The sequence below is a fragment of the Geotrypetes seraphini genome, chromosome 13 (assembly GCF_902459505.1).
Source record: "Geotrypetes seraphini chromosome 13, aGeoSer1.1, whole genome shotgun sequence".
NCBI classification, from domain to species: Eukaryota; Metazoa; Chordata; class Amphibia; order Gymnophiona; family Dermophiidae; genus Geotrypetes; species Geotrypetes seraphini.
This window is the reverse complement of record NC_047096.1, coordinates 65,669,842-65,697,564: the sequence shown is the minus strand read 5'-3', so window position 1 is coordinate 65,697,564 and position 27,723 is coordinate 65,669,842. Positions and strand designations below refer to the sequence as shown.

General features: G+C 45.8%; 1 protein-coding gene across 1 annotated transcript in view; it reads right to left on the bottom strand.

Annotated features, from left to right (window-relative positions):
* Positions 1-27,458, bottom strand: part of RAPGEFL1 (Rap guanine nucleotide exchange factor like 1) — a 60,345-nt gene extending 32,887 nt beyond the window's left edge. Inside the window, exons 1-7 of the mRNA XM_033917312.1 lie at positions 27,023-27,458; positions 4,987-5,065; positions 3,691-3,841; positions 3,004-3,101; positions 2,524-2,636; positions 1,466-1,633; positions 446-543 (exon numbers count right to left, since the gene is read on the bottom strand). Of these exons, the coding sequence (XP_033773203.1) occupies positions 446-543; positions 1,466-1,633; positions 2,524-2,636; positions 3,004-3,101; positions 3,691-3,841; positions 4,987-5,065; positions 27,023-27,230 (915 nt within the window). The 5' untranslated portion in view covers positions 27,231-27,458. The remainder of the gene's footprint in view (positions 1-445; positions 544-1,465; positions 1,634-2,523; positions 2,637-3,003; positions 3,102-3,690; positions 3,842-4,986; positions 5,066-27,022) is intronic.
* Between the last annotated feature and the right edge of the window lie 265 nt (positions 27,459-27,723).

Sequence of the window (27,723 nt, the reverse complement as noted above, 5' to 3'; positions counted from 1 at the left end):
CGTTATCTTGATTATTTAATTTTCGTTCTAATTGCCCATTAGATGAATTAACGTTTGGATGAATTGGTCTTTAGACAAACTGAGTCATTAGACCAATTGACCGACAGATGAACTGCCATTAGCCAAACTGTACCAAATCCAATTAGAAATGCTTGAGATTAGATTAGATTAAAAGAGCTCTTTAGGGAGAATTTACGTGTTTATAGATCCCTTTCCTCAAAAGCATACAATATAAGGTGGAGTAAAGGCAGGTTTGGAGTCCAAGTGCAGAGGTGTTATAGTTCTGTGCTATTCTCAATGAAACAGTTATGAAAATGTTAGCCTCAGTACCCAGTTGGGTTAATAATTTTTCATTGTTAGCAGATGAGATGGAGAATGTCTCACTGTAATAGGCTGTGGTGAGAAGGAGATTTCTCATTTTACAAGTTTCAGGACAGGCTCTTACCAGGGCTTCTAAGCTGTCTTTAGTGCAGGCAAAAAGATGGCTATTAATCCCAAGAGTTGTAAACACACAATCTTCATCTGGCTTCAGATTCACTTTCTCTACAGCGAGGGAAAAAAAAGAAAACATTTTAAGTGCCTCCTTTGGTTTCTTGAGAGCACCCCTTATCCCCCATCACGTACTCCATTCAAGAGAAGTCCAGCAGTACCCTTCACGCTGTCCATCACTTCCTTGCTTTGCTTCACATATACACAGGCCTCTCACACGTGTATATGCGGTGACCCGTCAAATGTGTACGGGGCATTTGCACACACGGACAAATACACGCACCAGTGGTGACTGCCCTGATTTTTTTTGAAGAGGGGGAACCCCCCCACACTCCACTCAAAATATTCACTTTCAATCTAGCGTGCACCAGTGGTGACCACCCCGATACAGGATAATAGTCTTTTTGAGCGTTACAAAGTAACCCTTTTTTTGAGAGGGGGGAACCCCCCAACACACAAAATATTCACTTTTAATCTAGTGTTAGGGTTAGGTTTACAAGGGGGGGGGGGTTAGGGTTAGGTTTACAGAGGCCCTGATTTGCTCACAATCCTCAAGCCCCTCCCAAGGGCCTTCCAGATATCCTTGACAGCCCGCACATGTCATACATGCACTTATCCATGCATGCAAGTGTCGGGGTGCATTTGTCAGAGTGCAAGTTTCCTGCGCTCATTTGTCGGTGTACCATATATGCAGTGGGATACAGAAGCTCTCAAGCCCCTACCCACCTTGATAGAACTAGAGTGAAATGTGTCATGGTGTACTGAAATTTCACATAAGTATGCACAACACCTCATGGACTGTCCCCATCTACTACATTTATAATTCACCAGAGATAAAATTGGCTATATTGATTTGCAGAGGTGATTGATGTTTTCTTATTAAAATCACCAACTACATGTCTCTGACCATGGCTGTCAAACAGATAAAAACTCATGATGAATGCTTGCTGTTGGGGGGGGGGGGGGGGGGGCCTACCTCCCGAGGATGCCACAGCCACCAAGATGAGATCCTCATCCCGGCCACTGGGTTCATCCGAGTACTGCAGCTTCTCTGAGACAGAGGTCAGGATATCCTCCACGGAAGCTGACAGGCGACTTCGGATTGTTACGTAGGAGTGGTCTGGCATGTAAACACGGCAGAAAACTGCACAGAAAGTGAGGTGGGGGTGGAGAAAGACAGACATAGGTGTAAGAAACCAAAATTTACAAGAAGACAACAGACCAAAGACTGATGGTTAACCCCCAGGATTTTTTCTGTATATATTAATGAGATTTGTACATATTAATTTAAACGCAAGAAACCAATTTTCTTTGTATTTGTTACTTTGCATGTAGTACCTGTTCTGGACACCAAGCTCTGGAAGACTGAGGTTGACTGTCTCTGAACTAATGCTCCCAATATCCAACAGTAGATTACAGAATACAATATAATGCAATTTTTGTCCAATCAAGCCATTAGATTGTCCAAAGGGCTTTATAATGAAAAATTAACTGTGTAAATGCCAGGAGCTGTTTGTGAGGGGTGGGAGTTGGGAGGGGGGAAATGAAGGATGACAGAACAATTTCATATTCTCTTTTGATGTACTTGTTCCAGCACATTTTCGATGGCCTCTGTGAAAGATCACTTTGAAGTCTTTCCCACTACAGTTCATCCTGGGGATATTTTTTTTAATCCAACCTGTGGTACAAACTGAGAGGAATCCAAAATACGACAAGCAAAGAACTTTATTATTATTATTTTTTTTTTCCTGAAGGAAATGCTGAGTTCCTAAACCCTGCAACTAGGCACTTGATCAAAGGATTAACATCAAAGACAACCTTGATGCACGGAAGGCACAGAAGAATAAAAACCTCCTATTTAAAATGAGAGAAAAAAAAAAAAAAGGGAACAAATAGCACTGAGCACTTCTCCTCAGTTATTGTAGGAAGCAGAATCCCCTCTGATTTATCAACAGTCACTTTCTGCAAGGTGTGCCTAAGATGTGAGAGCAGTTGAATCCCTCCCCTCCTTGCGCCCTTATTAAACTCACTCACTTTCATCTGAGCCCCGGAAGGCCACCCTCGGCTGCAAGCAGGAGTCGATCCGTCGAAAGTGTCGGAAGAGGGGCTTTACCTGCTTCGCAGAGGCTGCACTGTCTTCAGTGACCCTATAGGGGAGAATGGGTGCAGTGTGAAGGATCAGCTGAACATACAATCGCCATTCCCCAATAGCTCTACCTTTGGTCCTGGTAACACAGAAGCACTCCTGAAATTCTGCCATCAATAAAAGCACATTAAACAGCTCAGCATATCACCAAAAAGTGTGGTAGCAAGTGACGGAAGAGACTCTCCTTCCCCCTGTATAGCTGCTGGAGGTAGAGAGGTTCTATCTCATGTAATCCTGCACCAGGGTCAAAAGTCTGCACTTCTACTCCTGCCAGGTTGTCATAGAGCTTCTCCATGGACATAAAACCTATTGCCTACAAAGAACTTCTTCACCCACATCTCACCAAGACCCCACAATTCAAGCCATACCTGAGTTCAGCCATTTCCAGAAGCTGGTGAAGCTTCACCACAGTCTCTTCCAAATCTGGATACAGTGCCACATCTTTCATCACCAGCACATAAAGATCCTATAAGCAAGGACATCTCTGTTGGCATGAGGGATGCTAATTTCAGGGTTTAGCAGTACCAGATTTCCACAGCATTCTAATGAAAGGTAGGGGAATAAGCCATTCAAAAGCTTTTGGACCTCCATTGCTAGAGTTTTCCAGAGACTCTGGCGAAGTGCACAGCTCAGGGGCTGGAAAAGCAGAGGTGGAGGTGGCACAGAAGTCGCTCCCTGAACGACCAGAGCATGTAGGTGAAGGTCTGCACCTCAGGTCAGATTAAATGTATTGCAGGTCATCTCCTTTTCATGGTACCTGTCATGCCATTTGTGCAGGAAGTCAGTGAACATTTACAAGAAGCTGAAAGGACACCGCTGGAGGTTTTCCAAAACAGCAAATAAAAGCATTTCCAGCAAAAAAATGGTCTCCGGGCACAAACCTCTCAGATGCTCATCTACCCAGGATCTGAATCAGACACCTCACAAGCCTATTTAGAACAGGGCTCATTACCAGAGAGGGTCTTTGGTTCCATCCTGACCTGCTTTCCTTTGGACAGTTCCCTCCCTATGGCTGCAGTAAAGGGGGGGGGGGGGGGGGAGTCCGACCATTTTACCTTGATTAATTTGAAACTGCATTCTTCCTCTTGTAAGATGTCCTTGTAGGTCTTCATGAAGTGCAACAGAACCTCCAGCACTGCCTGTTTCTGCTGCAGCGGCCCACTCTGGGCCCAGGAAGGGGAGGAGTAATTACTGGCCCCCAAGAAAGTCAACCACCATTAAGGACATAGAAACATTTCAATAAAATGCAGGTTCTATAAATCAGGAAGCGGCAGCAAAAGGTGCCAGAATGGGGTAGGAGGGAGACAAGGGATACTGCAGCAAGTCCCAGCTAATCTGTGGCCTGGTGAAAACTGATTAATTGTCACAAGCTGCAATTGCTTCACTTCATATGGAGGAACTGCACTTAAGGAATAAAACCCAGTGGAAACAGCAACTTATCTCAACTCTGTGCTGTTTGTTTCTACAGCAATGTCTGGTCTTGCTACTAAGGTGACAGAATCAGTAATGTTTTGGCACCACGGACAGGGTGGAGAATTTGTGCAATGGCCTCCCAGTGAAAATGGTGGACATGAACATTGTATCTGAATTCAAGCAAGCTTAGAACAAGCATATAGAATCTCTAAGGGAGAGGTAGTGACAGTGGATAGTGTGGATGGGCAGACTAGAAAGGCCATATGGTCTTTATCTGCCTTCATATTTATGTTTCACTGGCTGAGAAGTACAGTGGTCCAAGCTCTCTTTTCTTTGTACACAGTAGAGAATGACACAGTGACAGAATTCATCACCGTCCCCATGGATAACCGCAGGAAACCATCTCCGTGTCATTCTTTAAGGAGAGAGGGAAGAATTGGTGTATGAATGAGCACAGCCACTGACCCTCAAGCCTTGCATTGAAAAATGCTGGTGTAGAAAGACTGAGGTTGAGATAGACATACTGGGACAGACTGAAGGTCAATCAAGCCCAGTATCCTGTTTCCAGCAGTGGCCAACCCAGGTCCCAAGTACCTGGCAGAAGCTCAAAGAGTAGCAACATTCCAGAGCTGAGATTGTGATGTCATAATGCCTCATTCCACCAATGCCTATAAGTCAGCCTCATCAGTGATGGCTTCATTATCCTATACTTGGCTCACTTAAGCTTCAGAGTATGAATGGGCACAGCCACTGACCCTTAAGCCTTGCATTAAAGAATGCTGCTATAGAAGGATCGAGGTTGAGTAGACACTAAAGAATGACACGGGATGGTTTCCTGCAGTTATCCGTGGAGACAGGAATGGTGATGAATTCTCTAGTACACAGCATCCTCCCCCTAACCCCCCCCCTCAAAAAAAAATCCCTTCCAGAAAGGATATTGCTGCTGCAGCTCCTGAAACAGCTTCTCTGCTGGCAGGAAGAGTGAATGAGTGAGGATGAGATCGTCTAGGAACACATCTAGAGAAGAAGGTGACAGGAAAGAGAAGCAATGCCATTAAACATATGCAACACCCCACTAGTGAAGCTCTCATCTCCACAAACCTCCAGGATGAAAGAAACTCTCAACTCTAAGCACCCTCTGATCTGCAGTCCCAAGGAAGTCCATGGAGTCAGGAATAAGAAGACCAGAACACATTCACTGTGTCCCTGCTGGACTGGAGTCAGTGGAGAAAGCAGGCTGGAAGTTTTCACCATACAATGTGGGAGATTTTGGGCAAGCTTGCTGGAGACCCCATCATTGCCTCCTTAACTCAAATGAATGTGTGCAACTTTCTGTGCCTCGATTTGAATCCAGCCTGCAACCTTAGGCATCATAAAAGTAACACAAAGGTGAGTAAAAGCTCCGCCTAGATGACCCTCCTGGAACTTTTAAAGCCCTGTACTATGAATAAGATGCATTCCCCTGGGAAAGGAGGCCAGGGCAGGTCTGATGTAGAGAATGACAGGGACAAATGTTTCCCGGTCCCGTGGGAACTCATTTTCCCGTCCCGGCAAATTATTTTCCTGTCTGTGCCCCATTTCTGCTATCTCTGTCCTCATCTGCACAAGCCTCGAACACTTTAATATCATAACTGTTCGAGGCTTGTGCAGTTAAGGCAGAGCTTATAGGAATGGGGCAGGGACAGTGACAGCAATAAAATTCATGGGGATGGGGAAATGAGTTACTGCGGGGATGGGGACAAATTTTTCCCCTTGTCATTCTCTAGTCTGAGGCTCAATCTTAGGGCTGAGACACTGCCTATCACACCCTGCTACCAACCAGTGGCGTACCATGGGCGGGATGGTGGGTACGGACCGCCCTGGGTGCCAGCCCTAGGGGGGTGCAAAGCCAGCTGGCCAGGTCCAGAACCTCCCGCACTGCTCTAAATGGCACCTGCACCTCAGTGCGGCTGCCGCACTTATTCCGAAGCAGAGTCGGCAGCCACGCTGAAGTGCATCTGCCCCCTTTCTCTCCTTCCACCACTCTTCTATGCTCCTCTCTCCCTCCAAACCAGCAAGGTCCTGCAATGACTGTTTCTGCTGCCTCTGCTCTGGAAGAGGTAAGTGACGTCAGAGGGGGTGGACTGGCAGCCGCAGTCATCACGGGACCTTGCTGCAACTCCCTGCGTCTGCAGGCCCACCTCCTCCGACGTCACTTGCCTCTTCCGGAGCAGAGGCAGCAGAAACAGTCATTGCAGGACCTTGCTGGTTTGGAGGGAGAGAGGAGCATAGAAGGGTGGTGGAAGGAGAGAAAGGGGGCAGATGCTTATGAAATTGGTGTGCAGGGAAAGGAGAGAGAGACATAAGGGGGAAGGAGACTGGATGGAATTGGGTTGGAGGGAAAGAAAAGGGACAGATGCTGATGGAAGAGGGGGGAAGGGAGAGGAGAGAGTGAAATGCCAGACCATGGGGGTATGGGAGAGGTAAGGGAAGAAGAGGAGAGGAGAGATGCCAGACCATTGGAGGAGGGAAGGGAAGAAGATGGATGCCAGACCAATGGGGGTGAAGGAAGAAATGGAAGGGGGAGGCATAAAGTTTCTTGAAGGGGAACAGGAGAGAAGATGCCATATAGAAGGGGCAGAGAGATGTTAGACAGTGACAAGAAGATGAGGAAGAGAGTGACAAGAAGATGAAAAGGGGATAGAGGGGTATAGATAGAGGATTACTGCACAGGTCCTGGACCTGTTGGGCCGCCGTGTGAGCGGACTGCTGGGCGCGATGGACCTCAGGTCTGACCCAGCGGAGGCATTTCTTATGTTCTTATGAGGAAAGTAGAAACCAGACAAGACAAGGTAGAAAAAAAATTCTATTTATTTATTTTTTTGCTTTAGGGGAGATGCATTGCTGTTTCTGTGGTGTTGCATTATATGCAGAGTCCAGCTTCTTGGTGGTTCAATTTAACCTTTGTCTATGTATTTCTGTTTTATCTCCCCTTTTACAAAACTATAGAGCGTTTTTTAGCGTCGGACGTGGTGGTAACAGCTCTGATGCTCAGAATTCTATGAGATTCTGAGCTGTTACCACCATGGCTAAAAACCACACTACAGTTTTGTAAAAGGGGTGAGGTTAGTTTGTGATTACATATTCCATACCAGATGAAGGTGTTTTCTGTGTTAGAAAGACATGGTTTTCTGTTAGGATTTATCTGTACTAGTCTGGCTTGTTTAGTTTTACAATGGGTGTATTGATGTTGTACTGCTCACTGCAGTATGTAAGATGTTGCTTTTTCCTAGGTACACTCTTGTGTGATGTGTGGATTGTTACTAAAAATAATGTTTTTCATACAGATGGGGGGGGTGTGTGTGTCAACAAATGATGGGCCCCGGGTGTCACATAGGCTAAGTAAACCACTGCTACCAACACCCACTCTTTGTCTTCCTACTGGACTAGGGGGGGGGGGGTCAGCAGTCAACGGGATGGTATTTGGCATCCAAGCAGCAGCATGAGAATAGAAGGTGAATTCAGCAAGAGTCCAAAGATAAAAAGTGCAAATTGTAACCCCTCTATCTTAGAGAATGACACGGGGACAAATTTGTCCCCATTCCGTCCCCGTGAGTTTTGTTGCTGCCTTTGTACCATTCTTGTAAGCTCTACCTGAGTCACACAAGCCTTGGACACATGATTTTAAAGTGTTTGAGGCTTGTGTAGATGAGGATGGAGCTTGTAGGAATGGGGCAGGGACAGGAAAAGAACTTGTGGGGACAAGACGGGAAAAAAATTTGTCCTCGTGTCATTCTCTACTCTACCTAATGAGCTAGGAATCTCTTATTTTGTAAGACTATTTTCAAATGTGTTTGGCAAGGGGACTGCAAATATGCCAGTAATCATATTTCCGATTAACAGCTTGTGAACATAAATTATGAGCCTTTTTAATGTAGTGGGGGAACAAGTCCCTCTGTAATTCACTCTGGCATGGGCATATGGGGTGGACAGAGAAAGGTTCAAGCCAGTAATTTATTTGGCACAGCACCCTTTAATTAGGGCTTCTGATTCCAGGTGTCTATAGTTTGGAATTTAGAGATTTATTTTTGAGGCAATCAGATGCTTTTCCAGACTTGAAAAGATAGTAGTTTAAGAGTATTCAAATTGTGGGGGGGGGGGGGGGGGGGAAATTGTAGATGTTTTGTAAGCAATCTATTCCACCAATCCACCATATCGTTTACGACTCCACACGTAAAACCATATTTTCAGTTGTGGCTCCAACTTTATGGAATGCCCTTCCTGCTAATCTGAGACAGGAAGATTGTCTAATCCAAATTCAAATCAAACCTTAAGACACTTCTGTTCAAAGACACGAGATAAGCTGACATTTCCCTCTGACGCATGTGTCCACATTTTCGTTATCCTATCTCCCCTCGTGTCATCCTTTTTTATATTGTAATTTTATTACCTTAACCTCCTTACATATCAAGTTTTATTCTTGTGTTGTTGGGGGGGGGGGTCTCTGTTTTTAATACCTTTATTTTATATTTTGAAACTGAATGGTAAACTGCTTAGATTTTGAGACAGACAGTACATCAAATAGAAATAAACTTAAAACACAGCTTTCCAGTGCCAGCCCCTTTCTTCAAGATAATCTTCTTCCCTCCCAACCTTATCAGCTTTGTGCTTATACCAGGCCCAGCAGTGAACCCCCCCCCCAACCCTCCCCCCACCACCACTACACTCGTGGAAGCTTATGCTCTTACTCCCACCACTCTCTGCTGTTGCACCAGCTCTGCTGCAGCCAGCATCACAGGAGGTTTTGAAAAGTGAAAAGAAGTGCCTGTTTTCATGTTTCAAAGCCTTTCTAGTGCTGGTAGCATCTGGCAAAACTGCAGAGAGCAACAGGAGTAAGAGCATAAGCTCTGACTGCCACTGAGAGACTCTGCAGAAGTCGACAACTCTAATGATGTCACCTCGCTGTGATGGCAGCTGCTAGATGACATCATTGCAGCAAGAAGAACAGGCCACTTTTTCAGGGTTTTAGGTTGGTTGGTTGGTTATAAACAAAAATCCCAAATTCCCCTGGGGGGTTGTTTTAATTGTAACTAAAAATCAGAAACCCTATTTATAAATAAATAGTGTAAGATATTCAGGCATCAGCCAATCAGATGTTCGCTCTCGTACTGCAAACAGCAACTGTGAGAATCGGGGAAGTCAGAGTTCAAATCCTACTTCTCCCACTGACCCTCCTAGTAACCTTGGCAAGTCATTTCTTTTTCCTTTGCCTCAGGTACATCACAAACCATAATCAAATAACTTGTATACCTTCTTGTAACTCGCTTTGAGCCAACACCAAGAATGCCTGAGCTAAATCTAATAAATACTGGACACATAAAAAAGAAGAAAATTCAGTTTATGTCTCTGGTGATGGATTCTGCAAAGGCTCTACCTGTCCCCCTCTTCCCTATTCAATGTTGCTTTATGGGCACCGGCTGCCTTGGGTAAGAGAAGATATTTTCATGCCCAGAGCACTTAGCCATAGATCAAACAACAAGGCAAGTGTTCAAATTGTATCTGTTTAAAATGGACACAGAGTCTCTGATGCCCACTTAAAAGCATACAGGTACTAGAGATTGTGCCCCAGCCTCAGTCACCCAGCCCAGGCTCTGCTTCTCACACTTGTTGCCTCGATGCAGCGCAGGTTGAATTATAAAATTAGGCTATGCTTCAGACCTTAAAAAAAAACAACCATTTACATCTGATGCAGTAAACTAATAATGACAAGCAAATTACTTTGCATTAGAAAATATGCAGTCGGAAAAATGTGGCTCTTTACTGCATCAAGAGTAAAGTATTTCCTTTCCTGTTAATGCATGAATGAATTTAGCTCATGCAATGACCAGAAGAGAGATGTTAGAAAAAATAACAAACAAACAATCTTGCTGGCTCTATAACCAGCATCCTAAAAGTAAGCCCTGGTGATCCTAATGGAGCCCCTGGATGCGCCTAACTACCTCTGAACACTGAAACACAGAAGCAATGGACACTAGCCCATGACTATAATACTGACATCTTCTAAAATGGCAATGCCTGACCCCTGGTGGTGTGCTCTGAAGTACAACTAGAGGTTAGTCTACCAAATATGGTATGCTCGCAGCACTGGAGATAGTAGCACCGGAGCAGGCAGATATCAATCCTGCCTTCTACAGCTTAGAGGTGGTTGAGGAGAGTCCAAAGGAGTCTAAGGAAGGGGAAGCTCCACTAGGACTACCAGGGATTATTTTCAGGTATCAGGGGAAGGGGGCCCACGGGCCATGAAGGATCTTAAGTCATCTGAGGTGAAGTGTTACACCTCACTTCAGATGATCTTTTTGCTCCTGGCTATATCTTTATAACAGCTGGTGTAAAGATCCAATGTTAAGACAAGAATAAAAATCTATACTAAGTTTTAAGACAGAGTTTTGTGTTGGGCTTGTTTGGTTTTTTAAACTTTGAGAGTTTCAAGTTTATTAAAATTTGATAACCCGCTTATCAAATTTTTAAGCAGCATACATAAAAGGAAATTAAAATAATGGGAGTACAAATTTTAGACAAATACAGATGTACCTTAAGACACAAAGGGTTAGGGATGGAACAAAAAAAAATGCATAGAATAGAGAGACATATAGGGGAGCCCTTACATATTTAACTATTTGCATGCAATTTCATGTCCACTGCTCTATTGGTGGTTTTCCTTGAAATTTCTCCATACTAAAGTGGAAAAATCTCAAGCAAACTGGTATGTTAAAGCACACTACAGTCTTACCACATCATCCCACAGACAGGTTAGATACGTGCATCCCCATTTCCACAAAGGGTAATCCACACACTTCAACTCTAAGTCCAATTCCACCATGAATGTAGTGGTTAGAGTGGCTCATGGGCCTGGGACTTTCTCTCTGTGGTTCACTAGCCCACCCCCAAGGCTACTTAAGACACCTGTACTAGACTTTCCTATAGCAGGTGCCGATAACATAACATAACTTTATTTTTCTATACCGCCTTAATCAAAAGAATTCTAGGCGGTTTCCAAAAAAGAAAAACTGGACAATCAGTGAAATACAAAATGATAAGAAAAGGAATACAGCCTGTTATATTAAAAAGACATAAAAAATTTAAAATTAATAGAGTAAAATTAATTATATTAAAGATAAAAGCACAGATTAAGAGATACATTTGTCAAATAATATTGTCTTAATTTCTTTTCCAGAGATAGGTATGTACATTTTTATTCTGATCTTTTTAGCTGTGTGTGGGGGTCAGTGATCACTGGGGGAGTGTGTGGGGGTCTTTACGTTGTCTCTGCAGTAGTTATCTAGTCACTTTGGCACTTATACCTGCTTTTACATTGTCTAACTCTACCTTGACTTCCAAAAAGCCTTCGACAAGGTACCTCACGAACGACTACTCAAGAAGCTGTGGAACCACGGGGTGCAAGGGGATGTCCACCGATGGATCGAACACTGGCTGGCAGGCAGGAAACAGAGGGTTGGAGTAAAGGGCCATTACTCAGACTGGCAATGGGTCACGAGCGGAGTTCCACAGGGGTCGGTGTAGAGAAATGCAAGGTCATGCATGTAGGGAAAAAGAACCCGATGTTCAGCTACAAAATGGGGGGAATAATGCTAGGGGTGAGCAACCTTGAAAGAGACCTGGGGGTGATGGTGGACACAACATTGAAACCTTCGGCGCAGTGTGCGACAGCCTCAAAGAAAGCAAACAGAATGCTGGGCATCATCAAAAAGGGTATCACAACCAGGACGAAGGAAGTCATCATGCCGCTGTATCGCGCAATGGTGCGCCCGCACCTGGAGTACTGTGTCCAGTACTGGTCGCCGTACCTCAAGAAGGACATGGCGGTACTTGAGGGGGTCCAGAGAAGAGCAACTAAATTGATAAAAGGTATGGAAAATTTTGCATACGCTGACAGGTTGAAAATGCTGGGGCTGTTCTCCCTGGAGAAGAGGAGACTTAGAGGGGACATGATAGAAACCTTCAAAATCCTAAAGGGCATTGAGAAGGTGAATAAGGACAGATTTTTCAAACTGTGGGGGCCCACAACCACTAGGGGTCACTCGGAGAAATTGAAAGGGGACAGGTTTAGAACAAATGCTAGGCAGTTCTTTTTTACCCAGAGGGTGGTGGACACATGGAACGCGCTTCCAGAGGATGTGATAGGCCAGAGCACTTTACAGGGGTTCAAGGAAGGTTTGGATAGGTTCCTGGAGGATAAGGGGATTGAGGGGTACAGATAGGACTAGAGGTAGGTCATAGAAGGGGTCAGAAACCACTTCACAGGTCATAGACCTGATGGGTCACCGCGAGATGGACCTCTGGTCTGACCCAGTGGAGGCAACTTCTTATGTTCTTATGAATGGTTGTGGGGGGTGGGGGGTGTCCTTGTACATCCGTACTCTCCTCCCTCCTCTTCTTCTTTTTACTTTCCCTCCTTTCTTTCTTCTCCTCTTAGGTCAGCATTTCATTCTATGTTGAGCCCCACTCTCGTTGGTACCTTGGGGTTGGGGTGGGGGGGAGTTCTGGTACGTCTGGGGGTATATATGTTCTGTTGCAGGGAATGGCTGTCGGTGCGAGTGTGGTGGTGATTGCAGTGGTTGGTCCTTTTTGGGGACGTTTAAATACAAAATGGTGGAAGGTTGCGACACTTGATGTCTTGATGTATTTTCTTGTCCTATTGAGCTTCCCCTGGATGAGCCGAGGTTTGCTCCGTTTTGCTCTCTTGTCCTTCTGAGATCCTGGGGGGATTCGGTTGCGGGGGTTGATGTTATTGTTCTTGATGCTTATCTCTTGTATTTGGACGTTTTCACACTGCTGACGTACACTTTGTATTGTCTGGTTATGACCTTTTTCACTTTCAATAAAAATATGTTTTTAAAAAAAAAAAAACAACACTCCTCCAGATACGCCCCTTTTAGCTTTAGGCGCACAGCGGCATTCAGAGGCCTAAAAAGTCCCTGGATATATCCAGAAAGTTGGTTTGATTATCGGCACTTGGACGACCTGTCTTTTAGGTTGTCCAATTGCCGATTTGGGTGGGTTTTTAGATGCGTTTAAGTTTTGATTATGAACCCCATATTGACCAGGAAGAATGTTGAGGTCCAAGGGTGGGATGATATTGACAGTGACTAGGGAATTGGGAGTGCCCTATGTTGTGATGAGGGCTACAATGTTTTCAATAACTGGCATGAAAATGTGGAATGCACTAACGGGGAACTTGTGACTCTGTGTCTGATCATGTAAATTTCAAGAAGTTGCTGAAAACACAGTTATTTGTTAATGCATTTATGTAATATTTCTCAGCATGAAGGGCATAGAGAGAGTCGAGAGGGACAAATTCTTCAAACTTTCAAAAAATAAAAGAACAAGAGGGCATTCAGAAAAGTTGAAAGGGGACAGATTCAAAACGAATGCTAGGAAGTTCTTCTTTACCCAACATGTGGTGGACACCTGGAATGCGCTTCCAGAGGACGTTATAAGGCAGAGTACGGTACTGGGATTTAAGAAAGGATTGGACAATTTCCTGCTGGAAAAGGGAATAGAGGGGTATAGATAACGGATTACTGCACAGGTCCTGGACCTGTTGGGCCGCCGCGTGAGCGGACTGCTGGGCACGATGGACCTCAGGTCTGACCTAGCGGAGGCATTGCTTATGTTCTGTAAGTAAGATGTTCTTGCCTTCGTAATGATATTTGTCTTAATGATATATAAGTTTAATTGGAAACCGCTTGGTAACAGGGGGTATATAAATTTTTTAAATAAATAATATAGCAACAGCCATCTTAGGCAAGCATACTTTGCAGGCCTGAATGTTTAAACCAGAGCTAGGGTAAATATTGACACCTAGATTGCAAAAGAACGCAAGGCTACATGAGTTTATAATTTATACACATTAACTGTACACTCTGCCCACCCAGAAAGTGCATGCTATTACAACTTGGCACGTGCATAAAGTACCGTGTTTCCCCCAAATAAGACAGTGTCTTATATTCATTTGGGGCCCACAAGAGGCACTAGGTCTTATTTTCAGGTAGGGCTTATTTTTTTCATGTACGTGATCATCTCTCCCTTCTTCTCCTTCACCCCAATTCTTCCTCTTTGCTTTCCCCCACATGTGCAACATCTTTCCTCCCCTCTCACCCATCCCCTTGTGCCTTCCCTCTGCAGCATCTTTCTACCCCTCCATCCCTCCCATCCCTCTGTGCAGCAGAACCCTTGCCCAGCTTCCATCCTTCCTTCCCTCCCATCCCTCTGTGCAGCAGAACCCTTGCCCAGCTACCATCCTTCCTTCCCTCCCATCCCTGGTGCAGCAGAACCCTTGCCCAGCTTCCATCCTTCCTTCCCTCCCATCTCTGGTGCAGCAGAACCCTTGCCCAGCTTCCATCCTTCCTTCCCTCCCATCCCTGGTGCAGCAGAACCCTTGCCCAGCTTCCATCCTTCCTTCCCTCCCATCCCTGGTGCAGCAGAACCCTTGCCCAGCTTCCATCCTTCCTTCCCTCCCATCTCTGGTGCAGGAGAATCCTTGAATACCTGCTGTGCAGCCAAACTGCCGATGATCTTCCATCCTTCCCTCCCAACCAATCCCCACCGACCGTAACCATAAATACCTTGCTACAGAGGAGCATTGGGCCAGTAGCACTCACAGGCTGCTTCGCGGCCTTCTCGCTGGGGCCATCTGTGTACTGATGCTCCTCTGCAGCAAGGTATTTATGGCTTCAGTCAGTGGGGATTGGTTAGGAGAGAATGGTGGAGGGTCAGTGTGGGTGCAACGGTTCTGGGGGCTTATTTTTAGTGATAGGGCTTATTTTCGGGGAAACACGGTACTAATACTACTATTACTAATAATAATTTCTATAGTGCTACTAGATGTACATAGCACAGTACACATTGTTTGCAGGTACTTTTTCTCTGTCCCTAGTAGATTCACAAGGAGATCTTGAATTCATTACAGAAAGAATTGATCTGACAATTATTAACGGAACCCACATGGGCTAGAACTATTCTTGACTTGGTGCTTACAAACGGGAAAAGTGTTTCTGAGGTTACAGTGGGTGATCATTTGGCATCTAGTGATCACAGAATGGTGAGGTTCAATATTAAAACGAGGGATGAGAGTTCTTACTCAAGTTTGAAAGTTCTAGACTTCAAAAGAACTAAATTTGTCAAGATGGGGGGGGGGGGGTGGGAATACCTCAAGGAGGAGTTAGTTGGATGGGAACAGTTGAATGAAGTAGAAAAGCAGTGGGCAAAACTGAAAGGAGCCATTCTAAAGGTGACAAACCTTTAGGTTAGGAAAGTACAAAAAGGAAAAGAAGACCACTTCTGGTTAATGTAGTAATTGAAAAGGTGAGAGAAAAAAGAATAGCCTTCATAAATTACCATATATACTCAATTATAAACCAAGATTTGGGGGCCACAAAAATGGGGGCCTCAGTTTACATTCAGGTAAGTGCCCACCCATCCACCTGGACCTGTTGTAGGCCTTCACTGGACCTGCTGCAAGCCCTGGTGGTTCAGAGGTAGTCCAGGATAGGAGGGATCCCTCCTGCCTCCTGTCCCAGCCAACTCTGACACATCCCACCTCCCTCCTGCTTCCCAGCTTTTTTTTTTTAAACCTACCTTTAAAGCCCTGGTGATATAGCAGTAAACCGAGGCAAGAGCAATCTTCCTATTTTCCTTCCCCATGCAGAGTCACTATCTGAATGGCTGCCGCAAGTTCTCACAGCAACCTTGTGAGTTTCCGTGGTTTTGTGAGGTTGCTGTGAGAACTTGTGACAGCCATTCATTAGCAGCTTTGCACAGGGCAAGAGTGTATGAAGATCACTTCTGCTCCGGTTCACTACTGGATCATCAGGGCTTTAAAGGTAGGCTTTTTAAAAGTCTGGGAGTCGGGAGGGAGGTGGGATGTATCAGAGTTGGCCAGGACAGGAGGGATCCCTTCTGTCCCGGACCACTGCTGGACCGCCAGGGCTTATGGCAGGCCCGGGGGAGGGGTACAGGGTGCAGAGCCTGGCAGGGCAGGGTGCAAAGCCTGGCAGGGCAGGGGAAAAAGACAGTGAGGGAGGGGGCTGGGTACAGAGCCTGGCAGGTCAGGGAGGGAGGGGGGCTAGGTGCAGAATCGGGCAGGGGAGGGGGCTGGGTGCAGAGCCTGACAGGGCAGGGCACTTGTATATAAATCCCCAATTTATATTTGAGTCAACCTTTTTTTTTTGAGGAAAAAAGGTCATCTCGGTTTATATTTGGATCAGATTAAATTTGAGTATGTACAGTACAAGATAATTCAGAAAGAGAAAGACATACATAAATAAGTAGAAAAGCTAAGAGAAATGAGAAAAGCTGTCAGAAAAGCAAAGATGCAAATGGAAGAAAAGATAGCTGATAAAGTAAAATTGGTGGACAAAACATTTTTTAGATATGCGATAGGAAGAAGTGTCAAAATGGCATAGTGAGGTTCAAGGGTGAGGTGACAAATATGCAGAAACTGATAAGAACAAGGCTGAATTGCTTAACAATTATTTCTGTTTTGTGTTCATGGAAGAAAGACCAGAGTTAGAACCACAAATGGGAATGGATGTGTAGTAGACGGGGAAAGATTCTCAGAAGACTGTTTTTGTGAGGAACTAACTAAATTAAAAATAGACAAAGCGATGGGGCCTAATGGGATACATCCAAGGGTACTCAAGGAACTCAAAGAGTTTCTGGCAGCTACGTTGTATCACATTTTTAATGCTTTCTTAAGAGAGTCTGGTGTGGTCCCAGAGGATTGGAGAAAGGGCAGATATGGTCCCTCTGTACAACAGTGCAAGTAAGGAGGAGGTTGGAAATTACAAACTGATTATTTTTACCTCGGAAGTGGGTAAACTAATGGAAACGCTTCTTAAGCGGAGGATAGTGAGATTTCTAGAATCAAATGGACTGCAGGACCCAAGGCAACATGGTTTTACGAGAGGCAGGTCTTGTCAGACAAATCTGATGGATTTCTTTGACAGGGGGCCAGATTCTCTAAGCTCCTATACCAGGGTAAAAAAATACCATGGTGGGAGTAATTTTTGTTTTACTGGTGGATTCTCAGCACAATGACATGCAAATTATATGCATGCTATGTGTGCAGAAAATCGCCAGTAAAGGGGAGGAGGAACTATGCTCAGAAGAAAAATCACTAGCACAGCTCCTCCTCCTCCTGCCTGTCTGAACTGGCAAGTAGGGAGTGAAGAGCTGCTTTTTTTAAATGGGTGCAGCTGTTGTGTGTGCACAACACATACACACAAGAGCTTACCTATAAAAAAACAAGGCCACTTGACAGCATGCTCTCTCCCCCCAGACAGCCCCCCACCACACCAAGCCTGATGGTCTAGTAGGCTATCTGAAACGTGGCCTTTTATTTTTTTTTCATCAAAATGAGACATCTATTCATTTTTAGTTCTGCCCTAATCCTGTCCTAGCCCTGCTCCCCCAATCCCGCCCTAGCCCTACCCCACCTCCAATTTCTTCCATTCATTTTTCATGTACACACAATATCTTATTAATTCATAATGGTAACCATAAAATTTTTTTAAAAAACCACAAAGCACACTGTACGCAGAGAAAATGTTAATTATCATTTATATTCGGGGGGTTTTCAACGATGTCAAGGCAGATGACTTTAAAATATGCAATGTCACCTCAGTAACGATAGAAAAATAGACAAATACAGTGCAAAATATAAACAGCAGATATAAATTCTCAAAACTGACATATTTTGATCACTAAATTGAAAATAAAATCATTTTTCCTACCTTTGTTGTCTGGTGATTTCATGAGTCTCTGGTTGCACTTCCTTCTGACTGTGCATCCAATCTTTCTTTCTTTCTTTTTTTATCCAACATTTCTTTCACAATCCAGCCTCATCCCCTTTGGGTCCAGGTCCCTCTCTTGTTTTCCCAGATCCAGTGTCAGTTCTCCTATGTACCAGCTCTTCCTCTCTCTCCCTCCTCTGTTATGATCTTGCATCTCTCTGTTCTTCCTCAGGGTCTCTCCCCCTCTGTCTGTATCTTCCATAGTCCTGCATCTGCCTCCTGTCTTTCCCCTTTGCTCCAGGCATTTTTCTTTCTAGTCTTTCTTCTGCTTACAACTCCCCCTTCTCTGCCTCTTTCTCTCCTTCCTTCCTCCCTTCTTCCTATGTCCCCCTCGCTGCCTTCCAGCCTTTGTCCCACCCCCTCCCCCAAAGCCAGCCTGCCTTCCTCCCTCCAGCGCAGAAGCCTGGCCTACCGTCGATTCTTCTACTTACAACCTCCTACCCCTGGTCCGCTGCCGCCACCGCCCGCTGCTGCTTCCTGCCCCCCACCGCCGCAACTACAGGCGCCAGCCCACAAGCCTTCCCCCGATGTCAATTCTGACATCGGAGAGAAGGTCCGGGCTAGCCAATCGCTGCCTGGATGGCACAGAACTTCTTCTCTGAAGTCAGAATGGACGGGGAGAAGGCTTGTGGGCCGGCGCCTAGCCCTTCCCTTCCTGCAGTTGCGGGAGGGAAGTAGGGAGAGAGCCTAGGCTCCGCAATCACATGTCCAGTTGTCCCCATGCACAGCTTTGGGATGCTGCCTCTGAAAACGGGACATTTCGGCATCCCAAAATGGGACAATGGGACAGGGGATCTAAAAACGGGATAGTCCCGTTCAAAATGGGATGTATGGTCACATTAGCTATCCCCCCTCTGACCCCCCCAACCCCCATACCTTTTTTTAGAAGACTAGCAGGTGGGATGCTCACTCCCTCCTGCCGGTAAGCCCACCTCTTCAAAATGGTGGGCCTTCGCCTTCCCGGTGCCTAAGACCCCTTAAGTACCTGAGCCAATCAGTCTTAGACCCCCCTCATTCCCAGTGCATCTCCAGAACTTTACACAATATTATAATGGTGTCTCACCAGAGACTTATACAGGGGAATCAGTTCCTCCTTTTTTCTACTAGCCATTCCTCTCCCTATGCATCCAAACATCCTTCTAGCTTTCGCCATTGCCTTTTCAACCCCAGCCCTAGCTCTACACAAATTAAACCCTGAAAGCGTTCCCACGTATACTGTGTGAAAGTAGGCCTTAGACTGGTTTGTAATTGCATCTACTTTGTATGCTGGTATACCACCATGCAAGTTTAGAACAGCCATTTTCCACATGTAAGCCAGACTTTGTAAGATTACCCCCACTCCCACCCCCCATTATCAATTCCTATTCACTAAAAAAAAAGAACACCAAATGCTGCTCTGCCTCCTCCCCTACAAAACAGGCTGGAGATTTGTTGAGTTTGCAGGAGATTCAAAAACACCAGAAACACCAACCAGATGCAGAATGTGGAGCCCATCGATGCCTGAGGCTTTGGGAAAAATGCCATCCTCCTCCCTCCAGGGAAACATAAAAATTGGGGATGAGAAAATCAAAACTTGATATGAAGAGAGCCTGATGTAAATTTGGATCATCTAGCAGAGCTACAGACGTTAAAGCAGAAAGACATCAGCCCATACCTAAGCCAGGAAAGCAGCACTACCTGGCTCAAATTCATACTTCCGGCACAACATGCTGGCTGCCAGCTTCCTCCATAGGATCTTTGGGCTTCAAAGCGTGGGGAGAGGAGGAGAAAGAGATCTGCACAAACAGTCTGAAGTCCAGCGGGTGTGATAAGACAGAGTACGGTATTGGGATTCAAGAGGGGATTGGATGATTTCCTGAAGGAAAAGGGGATAGAAGAGTATAAATAGAGGATTACTATACAGGTCCTGGATACAGGTCCAGGGCCACGTGAGCGGACTGCTGGCAAGATGGACCCCTGGTCTGACCCAGCAGAGGCACTGCTTATGTTCTTATGCCAAAATGGCCTAGTACATGGACATACTCTTCAGGATATGTGATCTCCTACTAACACTCACTTCTGTGCACAAATTTTTGCACACCATGGCATTTCACAGAGCAGAGGCCTGTGCCCATAGCTACTCCACTAGAGCTTGACATTTTAGGGCAACATGGATTTTAGCCCATCTTTCAATGTTGCTCAAGGTAGCTTACAAACCCCTTCCTCAAAGAGCTTACAATTTAAGTGAGTACAGGAAGCAATGGGAGATTAAGTGACTTGCCCAAGAAGGTCATAAGGCATGCCAGTGGGAGGCAGAGGATTTGAACTAGAGAACTGCAAAGGACAGAAATTTCACTCATCCCCGCCTGTCCCCATTGGAATCTAATCCATATCCATCTGTACCTGCTATGATCCATACCATCCCCACCCTCCCTGCAATTAATCTTCTTCATCCCCACAGAAATCAATGCACTTAAGTTACTCATTCACAGTTCTCAGTTTCCTCTCGACCCCAGCTTCCCATGGTTTTTTAGGTGGTATTCACCATTCAACCAATGAGTGTTCCAAGCCTCAGTCTGGTGTCCCCTCTTGGCACGCCAAGCCTCATTCTGGTGCTCCATTTCCCTCTCTCAGGCCCCGATGCTCAAAACTTACCATGCCTGTGATGTTTGACGCTAAAACAGTTCTAACTGGTTAAGAATATGAGCATTTTAGATTCCAATGCACAAAATGGCTCTGCACAGTCTATTCCGTGCCCTTTAGCAGCCTCCAAGAACACTATAGAAATGTATTGCAACAAGCTCATTAATATTACAATTAGCACTCCGGACAATGATATTGCTGGGTGATGCACAAAATGAAACACCGACCTTTAACCGACCTCCAAAATTACAGGCAGGTCTGGAGGCAACAGTAGCGTCTTTGGCATGTCTCCTGCACATTCGTTAAAAATGTTTGCTAGCAGGTCTGGGGCTACTGATTGCACGACGGCATATATATATCTTGAATTTTCATGTTTGTACGGTTCACTGGCATTTCTCCGTCCCCCCCAATGGTGTCAACGGACGTGCACCTATGATGTGCTACAATAAGACACGCCTATGATTGATGCTCATGTGTGCCTACGACGTATTTTTGCCTGGCCCTGCGCACATTTATACTTCTTTCTGTGAACTATTCTGCGCAAGTGTCAGTCGCTTTCTCCAACGATAGATCTAACGGAATTTCCGTCAACCTCATTTGCATGTGAAGCTTTTTGAGCATCGCTTGTCGTTTTGAAATTGGAAAATTTGCCGGCAATACAACAACACACAAGATTTTAACAGGGACTTTTGAGCATCAGGCCCTCAGTGTATTCTAAGCCTTATTTTGGCATCACCAGAGATTTTGACTACACTCCCCTGGGAATCCTGCAGCTACTTCTTCCATCCTTGTGGACTGGGTTACTAGACATCCGGATTTACTTGGACATATCCTCTTTTTAGACAGTGTCCGGATGTCTTTCTAACCTGTAAGCTGTTTGTCTGGGGTTTCGGCTAGGGGCTGTGTCTGAGAGGGCCTCCGTGCATGTGAGGATGTGATGACATCACACACATGCGCACATGCGGGCGACATCATTGTGTCACATCCGTGCATGCTCAGAGGCCCTCCCAGACACAACCACGAGCTTAAGAGGAGGTTGTGTGGGGGCGGGGCTGGGGCAAGAATGGGACATTGCTGGGGGCGGGGCAACCTGTCCAGGTTTTTACTATTCTTTAAGCCCATTACATTAACGGGTATATCTTTCTTTCTCTCTCTCTCCTTGGCCTCTTTCTGTCTGTCTTTCTCTCTCCTTGGCCACTGTCTGTCTCTCTTTCTTTCTGTCTCTCTCTTTCCTCAGCTATCCACCACCACCCCTTGCTTGCTCCACCTGCCCAGCAGTAGGCCTTCCCCCTTCCATATACCTCCCCCCCCTGTTCAGCAGCACCCCTTCCCTGCTCCCCCTGTCCAGCAGCAGCCCTTCTTCCTTCGTTTTACCTCCTCCTTGTCCAGCAGCACCTCTTTCCTGCTCCCCCTGTCCAGCAGTAGGCCTTCGGCCTTCCTTTTACCTCCTCCCTGTCCAGCAGCACCTCTTACCTGATGCCCCTATCCAGCAGTAGGCATTCTCCTTTCCCTGGCAGCTTCAGGGCTTTTGCTAGGCCAGCCCACCTCACATTATCGATGTGGGCCAGCCTAGAAAATGCCCCGTGGCTGCTGCGTTTGCTGGTCTGGGGGTGAGAAGAGGAGTCCCAGCAGCAGCAGTGCAGGAGTAAAACCGCCACTGCCGCTGAAATCGCTGCATTCACCGCAAGCTGGCACACACGCCTCAAGCTGCTGCACGCACCGCAAATATAATACAGCCACAGAAGAAGATACCACTCTGTCAGGGATCACAGCCTCCTAAGTGCACATGTGTGCTTAGGGTTTTATTATAAAGAATATACCAATTATTTCCTAAATGGTTTATATTCAGGTACTCAAGCATTATCTGTCCTGGTGCGCTCACACTCTATCTAATGTACCTGGGGCAATGGGGAATTAGGTGACTTGCCCAGGGTCACAAGGAGCAGCATGGGATTTGAACCCACAACCTCAGGGTGCTGAGACTGTAGCTTTAACCATTGTGCCACTCTAGAAATCAAAATGTAGTAAAAGTGATCCAAGTGTAGAACAATCCAGCCATTGTGACATCACTGATGAGGTTGGCTCTTAGGCATTGGTGAAATGAGGCATTATGATGTCACAATACCAGCTCTGGTTATCAGAGACTGAAATGTTTCACACTATTTATTTATTCAATTTTCTATACAGTTCCCCAAAGGGAGCTCAGAATGGTTTACATGACTTTATTCAGGTAATGAAGCATTTTCCCTATCTGTCCTGGTGGGCTCACACTCTATCTAATGTACCTGGGGCAATGGGGAATTAGGTGACTTGCCCAGGGTCACAAGGAGCAGCGTGGGATTTGAACCCACAACCTCAGGGTGCTGAGACTGTAGCTTTAACCACTGTGCCACTCTAGAAATCAAAATGTAGTAAAAGTGATCCAAGTGTAGAACAATCCAGCCATTGTGACATCACTGATGAGGTTGGTGAAATGAGGCATTATGATGTCACAATACCAGCTCTGGTTATCAGAGACTGAAATGTTTCACACTATTTATTTATTCAATTTTCTATACAGTTCCCCAAAGGGAGCTCAGAATGGTTTACATGACTTTATTCAGGTAATGAAGCATTTTCCCTATCTGTCCTGGTGGGCTCACACTCTATCTAATGTACCTGGGGCAATGGGAAATTAGGTGACTTGCCCAATGCACTGAGAAGTCGGACACAAGCACTTATGGCAGCCACAGAGCTAGTGTAAACATCGTGCATAAATGTCGGAGATACCTGTGTAACCTATATAATCTATAAGTTACATGCATAAGTGTGAATTCCACCCAGGCTCTGTCAGTGTATTATTTCTCCCCATCTTGTAGATACACATTATTTAACTTACGTGCATATTTACAGAATAGCATTTAGGCAGAATTTAGAAGATATGCCTTTCCAAGAATTAAAAAAATATATAATTATTATTTCCCTGAGCTATCCCCCTCCCCATTGGCCAAACTTTCCTAAAATGCAGTGTTTTTTATTTCAAACATTTTTTAAAAATATATATTTGTTCACTCGTAAAGCAAAATAGCCTCAGGCCCCTGTTTCTCCGCACTAGCTTCTCCAAATCTTCTAGAAGCAAAAGTCTGTCAGAGAAAGTATCACTTCTCACCATATTCTTCCCTCTGGCTTTTCACAAACTGCCAAGGCCATCTCCACCACACACTGCATGACCCTGAGCAAGCACTTAACCCATCTGGAATCAGACTGAAGGCTGCAAACTCTTTATTAAAGAGATTTTTGCTCATTCACAATTTGCCAAATTCATAACGCTTGGCTAGAACGGCACAAACATAGAGCAAAAAGTGAAACAGTGCTGTCCATATGGTCTGTTATGGTATAAGACGTCATCTCCTCAGACTCAGCCCGAGCAAGGATGAATGGATGAACAGTATGCAGTATAAGACAACACAGACTGTTAATTTATCCAGGGATCCCCACAAAACCACTCCTCTTTTATTTGCTCTAAGAAGCCCTATAACGTAAAGAGCTTCACCTCATATTCCCAGAAAGATCGCCCCCACACAGCTCAGTCCTGAGGCTCACATACTGTCTGGGATTTCTATAGTCCAGCTAAAGGGAATAAAAAAAAAAAAAAAATTGGCCCAGTATATTGCTTTAGTAAAGCACACCTGGAGCTGGAGGAGGACCCAACCTTTGAGGTTTCACTCCACCTTCCCTCTCACTACTTTATCTAAAGAGAGAAACAATCTCCTTGGGTGCCTCAACCTACACTCTTGGCAGACAAACAGAGAGAGGAGGGAAAAGTGCAGAAATTCTAAAAGTGGAGCTAATCTATAGCTCTGATCCCATGCCAACCTTTTCGCAGGCAGATAAGTACAAACATACACAGGTGAGGAAACAAAACAGCAAAGCCCTGGAAAAGCAAGCAGAGGTAGATAGCAGGGGAGGGGCGACAGTGCCAAACAGGAGGTCCAGGCTGCGGGGGTGGTCCCTCCGGGAAAGGGTGCAGCAGACAAGACCCAAATCCCTCTTTTCCTGGAAGTGGCCTGTTTTAATGTTATCAGAGGAGCTCCTAGATTTGCAAGTGTTTATGGTTTGCAGCAAAACGTATCATTATGACCTGAATAGGGAGCAGGGGGACCTCCCCTACCTGCCTCTCTCTCCTTTTTGGAAGGATTTTCTGAGCAATTCCAAGAAAGAGAGCTGGATGAATAGGGACACAGTGCCAAAATGTCATCTATGCATTATTCTGTAAATACACATAGTACATATTTGACTGGTAGGCAAACACATGGACAGAATAAGGTAGGACTCAAACTTACGCACATAAATATTGCATAGATATGAACTGTGTACCTTAGACTTTCCAGACAATGAGGGATATAAATTTATTAAATACATAATAAACAAACAAATAGTACTAAGTTATATGCATATCTCTGGCAATTACGGACGAGCTGTCCGGCTGGTGTACATGCTTGCACAGGTATCTAAGCTGTTACGTGAGCATTTTATAAAGGGATATAGACATCTGCTTTCCATGAAAGAATCAGCTTCCTTTTATAGAACTGCTTTCTACCTCACATCCCTTCTTGCAAAAAGGCTTCTGCCCTCCAACCGCCAGAATGTAAGGCCATCATCTTAATTTTCTTTCCCAATAAATTAACTGCCTTTTTATAGAGATTTTTTTTCCTCAGATGCAAAGATCTCACCTAGAGAATGACACGGTGACAAATTTTTCTCCATTCACGCAGGAACTCCATTTTCCCATCCCTGTGAGTTCTGTCGCTGTCTTTGTCCCATTCCCATAAGTGCCGCCTTAACTTTAAAGTGTTTGAGGCTTGTGCAGGTGAGAACAGAGCTTGCAGGAATGGGGCAGGGACAGGAAAAGTGTCATTCTGTAATCTTGCCCTCAGCCCCCCCACCCAAAGCAGAAATATTCACTCTTATCCTAGATACTCACCCCGGCATGGAGTCGGCATTACCAGATGCACTCGTCACTCTTACCTCCTCCACCACTGTCAATGTCCCCATATTCTTATCTTCCCCATCTCAAGCGCCAACCTGGGCTCCACATTACCAGGGACTCCCTCTACCCCTACTCTCCGTTCCTGTACTCATTACAAGTACACTTCGTGACATTTTGGGAGCCTGTTATCCAATCAAGCAATGCAGTTTGCTGAACAAGTCACAAGAGCCACTCCCCTCCCCCCAACAATAGAATTTCTCCACTCATGAACCTAATAGATGCACATAAGCCTCAAAGACCTCACTCAGTAAGAAACATTGTCATTAGAGTCATAACCTAATCAAAATCCTAAAGGGCATAGAGAAAGTGAATAAGAACAGATTCTTCAAACTATGGGGAGCCACAAGCACTAGGGGTCACTCGGAGAAATTTAAAGGGGACAGGTTTAGAACAAATGCTAGGAAGTTCTTTTTTACCCAGAGGGTGGTGGACACATGGAACAAGCTTCCAGAGGAGGTGATAAGCCAGAACTCTGTACAGGGGTTCAAGAAAGGTTTGGATAGGTTCCTGGAGGATAAGGGGATAGAGGGGTACAGATAGAACTTGAGGTAGGTTATAGAAATGGTCAGTAACCACTTCACAGGTCGCGGACCTGATGGGCCGCCGCGGGAGCGGACCGCTGGGCAGGATGGACCTCTGGTCTGACCCAGTGGAGGCAACTTCTTATGTTCTTATAACCCCCCCCACACACACACACACACACACACACACACAAAACCAACCAACTGGATTGACTCACAGAGATAAAGGGAACTACTCTTAAGCCTGACCTGTCTGTTTTCATTTGGAGAGAAAACCACTCACCCCAGCTCCACTCACTTTATACCTAGCCCATTACATCCCTACTCCAGTAAAAACCAACAAAAGAGAGAGATGAGAGTACAATTAGAAATAGCTACTGTTCAACTTGCCCCTGGCTGTGATTTTATTCAAAATCTATTTGTGCCAAGAGGTGGTAAAGGATGATATAAATTACTTCCCCAGAGAACATGCTTCTGTGCCTGAGGAGACATGGACAGGCAGGGAGACCCAATCAGGTCATCTTTACAAGTCCCTCCTGGTTTACAGGAGGAAGTGGGCAGAAGTTCGGATGACAAATCTCCTTTAATTCATCAGGAGAGAAAAGCCAGTCTGTGCCCCCCTGTCCTTTTTACCTCACTCACACAGTGGGGAGGTCCAGCTCACTTTATCTGTTCCTGGGGAATGCAATGATGAAGGCACAAGGGCTCCAGTTTCTTGGATGCAGGGGGCTCAGGAAGTGGTGCAGCAGAGCAGAGGAAAGCAATAGTGGGAGGATTGGGGTTGCCTACATGGGATCCCTGTGTATTCAGAAATAAGGAGGGAAGGTTATGTGTCAGACAAACAGAACACTCTTTACCTATAAGAGAACATTTGATTGATGGAGGATATAGCGAGACAGAAACGCTCTATACTGGGGGGAAGGGGGCGAGATGCCATAGTCTTCCTTACCTGCTGCAGGACACGAACAGTGGCCCCCCAGGAGCTGCTCCAGCAGGCGACCCAGCAGCTGACACGGGGTGTCCGGGGGTCCGGGACTGAGCGGCGGGCTCGCTTCCTTCAGGCCGGGCAGCATGGGGGGGCCGGCGGGGCCGGAGGGGCGGCGCGGCCCGGCCAGCAGCGAGCTCTGCTTCTTCAGCAACTTCTCCAGCGGCTTCATTCGGCCGGGGCCCGGGGCCCTCTCTACCCTGCCATCCCCGATCCCCGCTTCTCTCTCTCTCCCGGCTTTCTCTCCCCTCCTGCTTCTTCTCGTCTATTTGTCTCTCTCTCTCTAGGTCGAGATCGGAGTCTGGATCTCCCCTCCTTTTCCTTCTTCTTCTCTCTTCCTTCCTTCCTCCCTCCTCCTTCTCCCCTATCTCAGGTAGGGTTGAATCTTGCCTTGCTGGAAGGGGAGGAAAGGTAAACCGTTCCCCCGCCCTCTCTCCTCCCACCACAACCCGACCCCGCCTACATTCCTCCCACCAGTTCTAAGCCCCACCCCAGGCTCCTCCTACGCAATTATTTGCATTCTTGGATTCCCGAAAAGCTGGAGGTAGAGCAGGGGTCCCAGTAGCTATAAAACTTCCTAAATCCAAGCTATCGGCTGTTACTGATCCCAGACAGAATGGGGGGGGGGGGGAGAGGGGTCTACATAAGGAGGCTTCTCGTGCTCA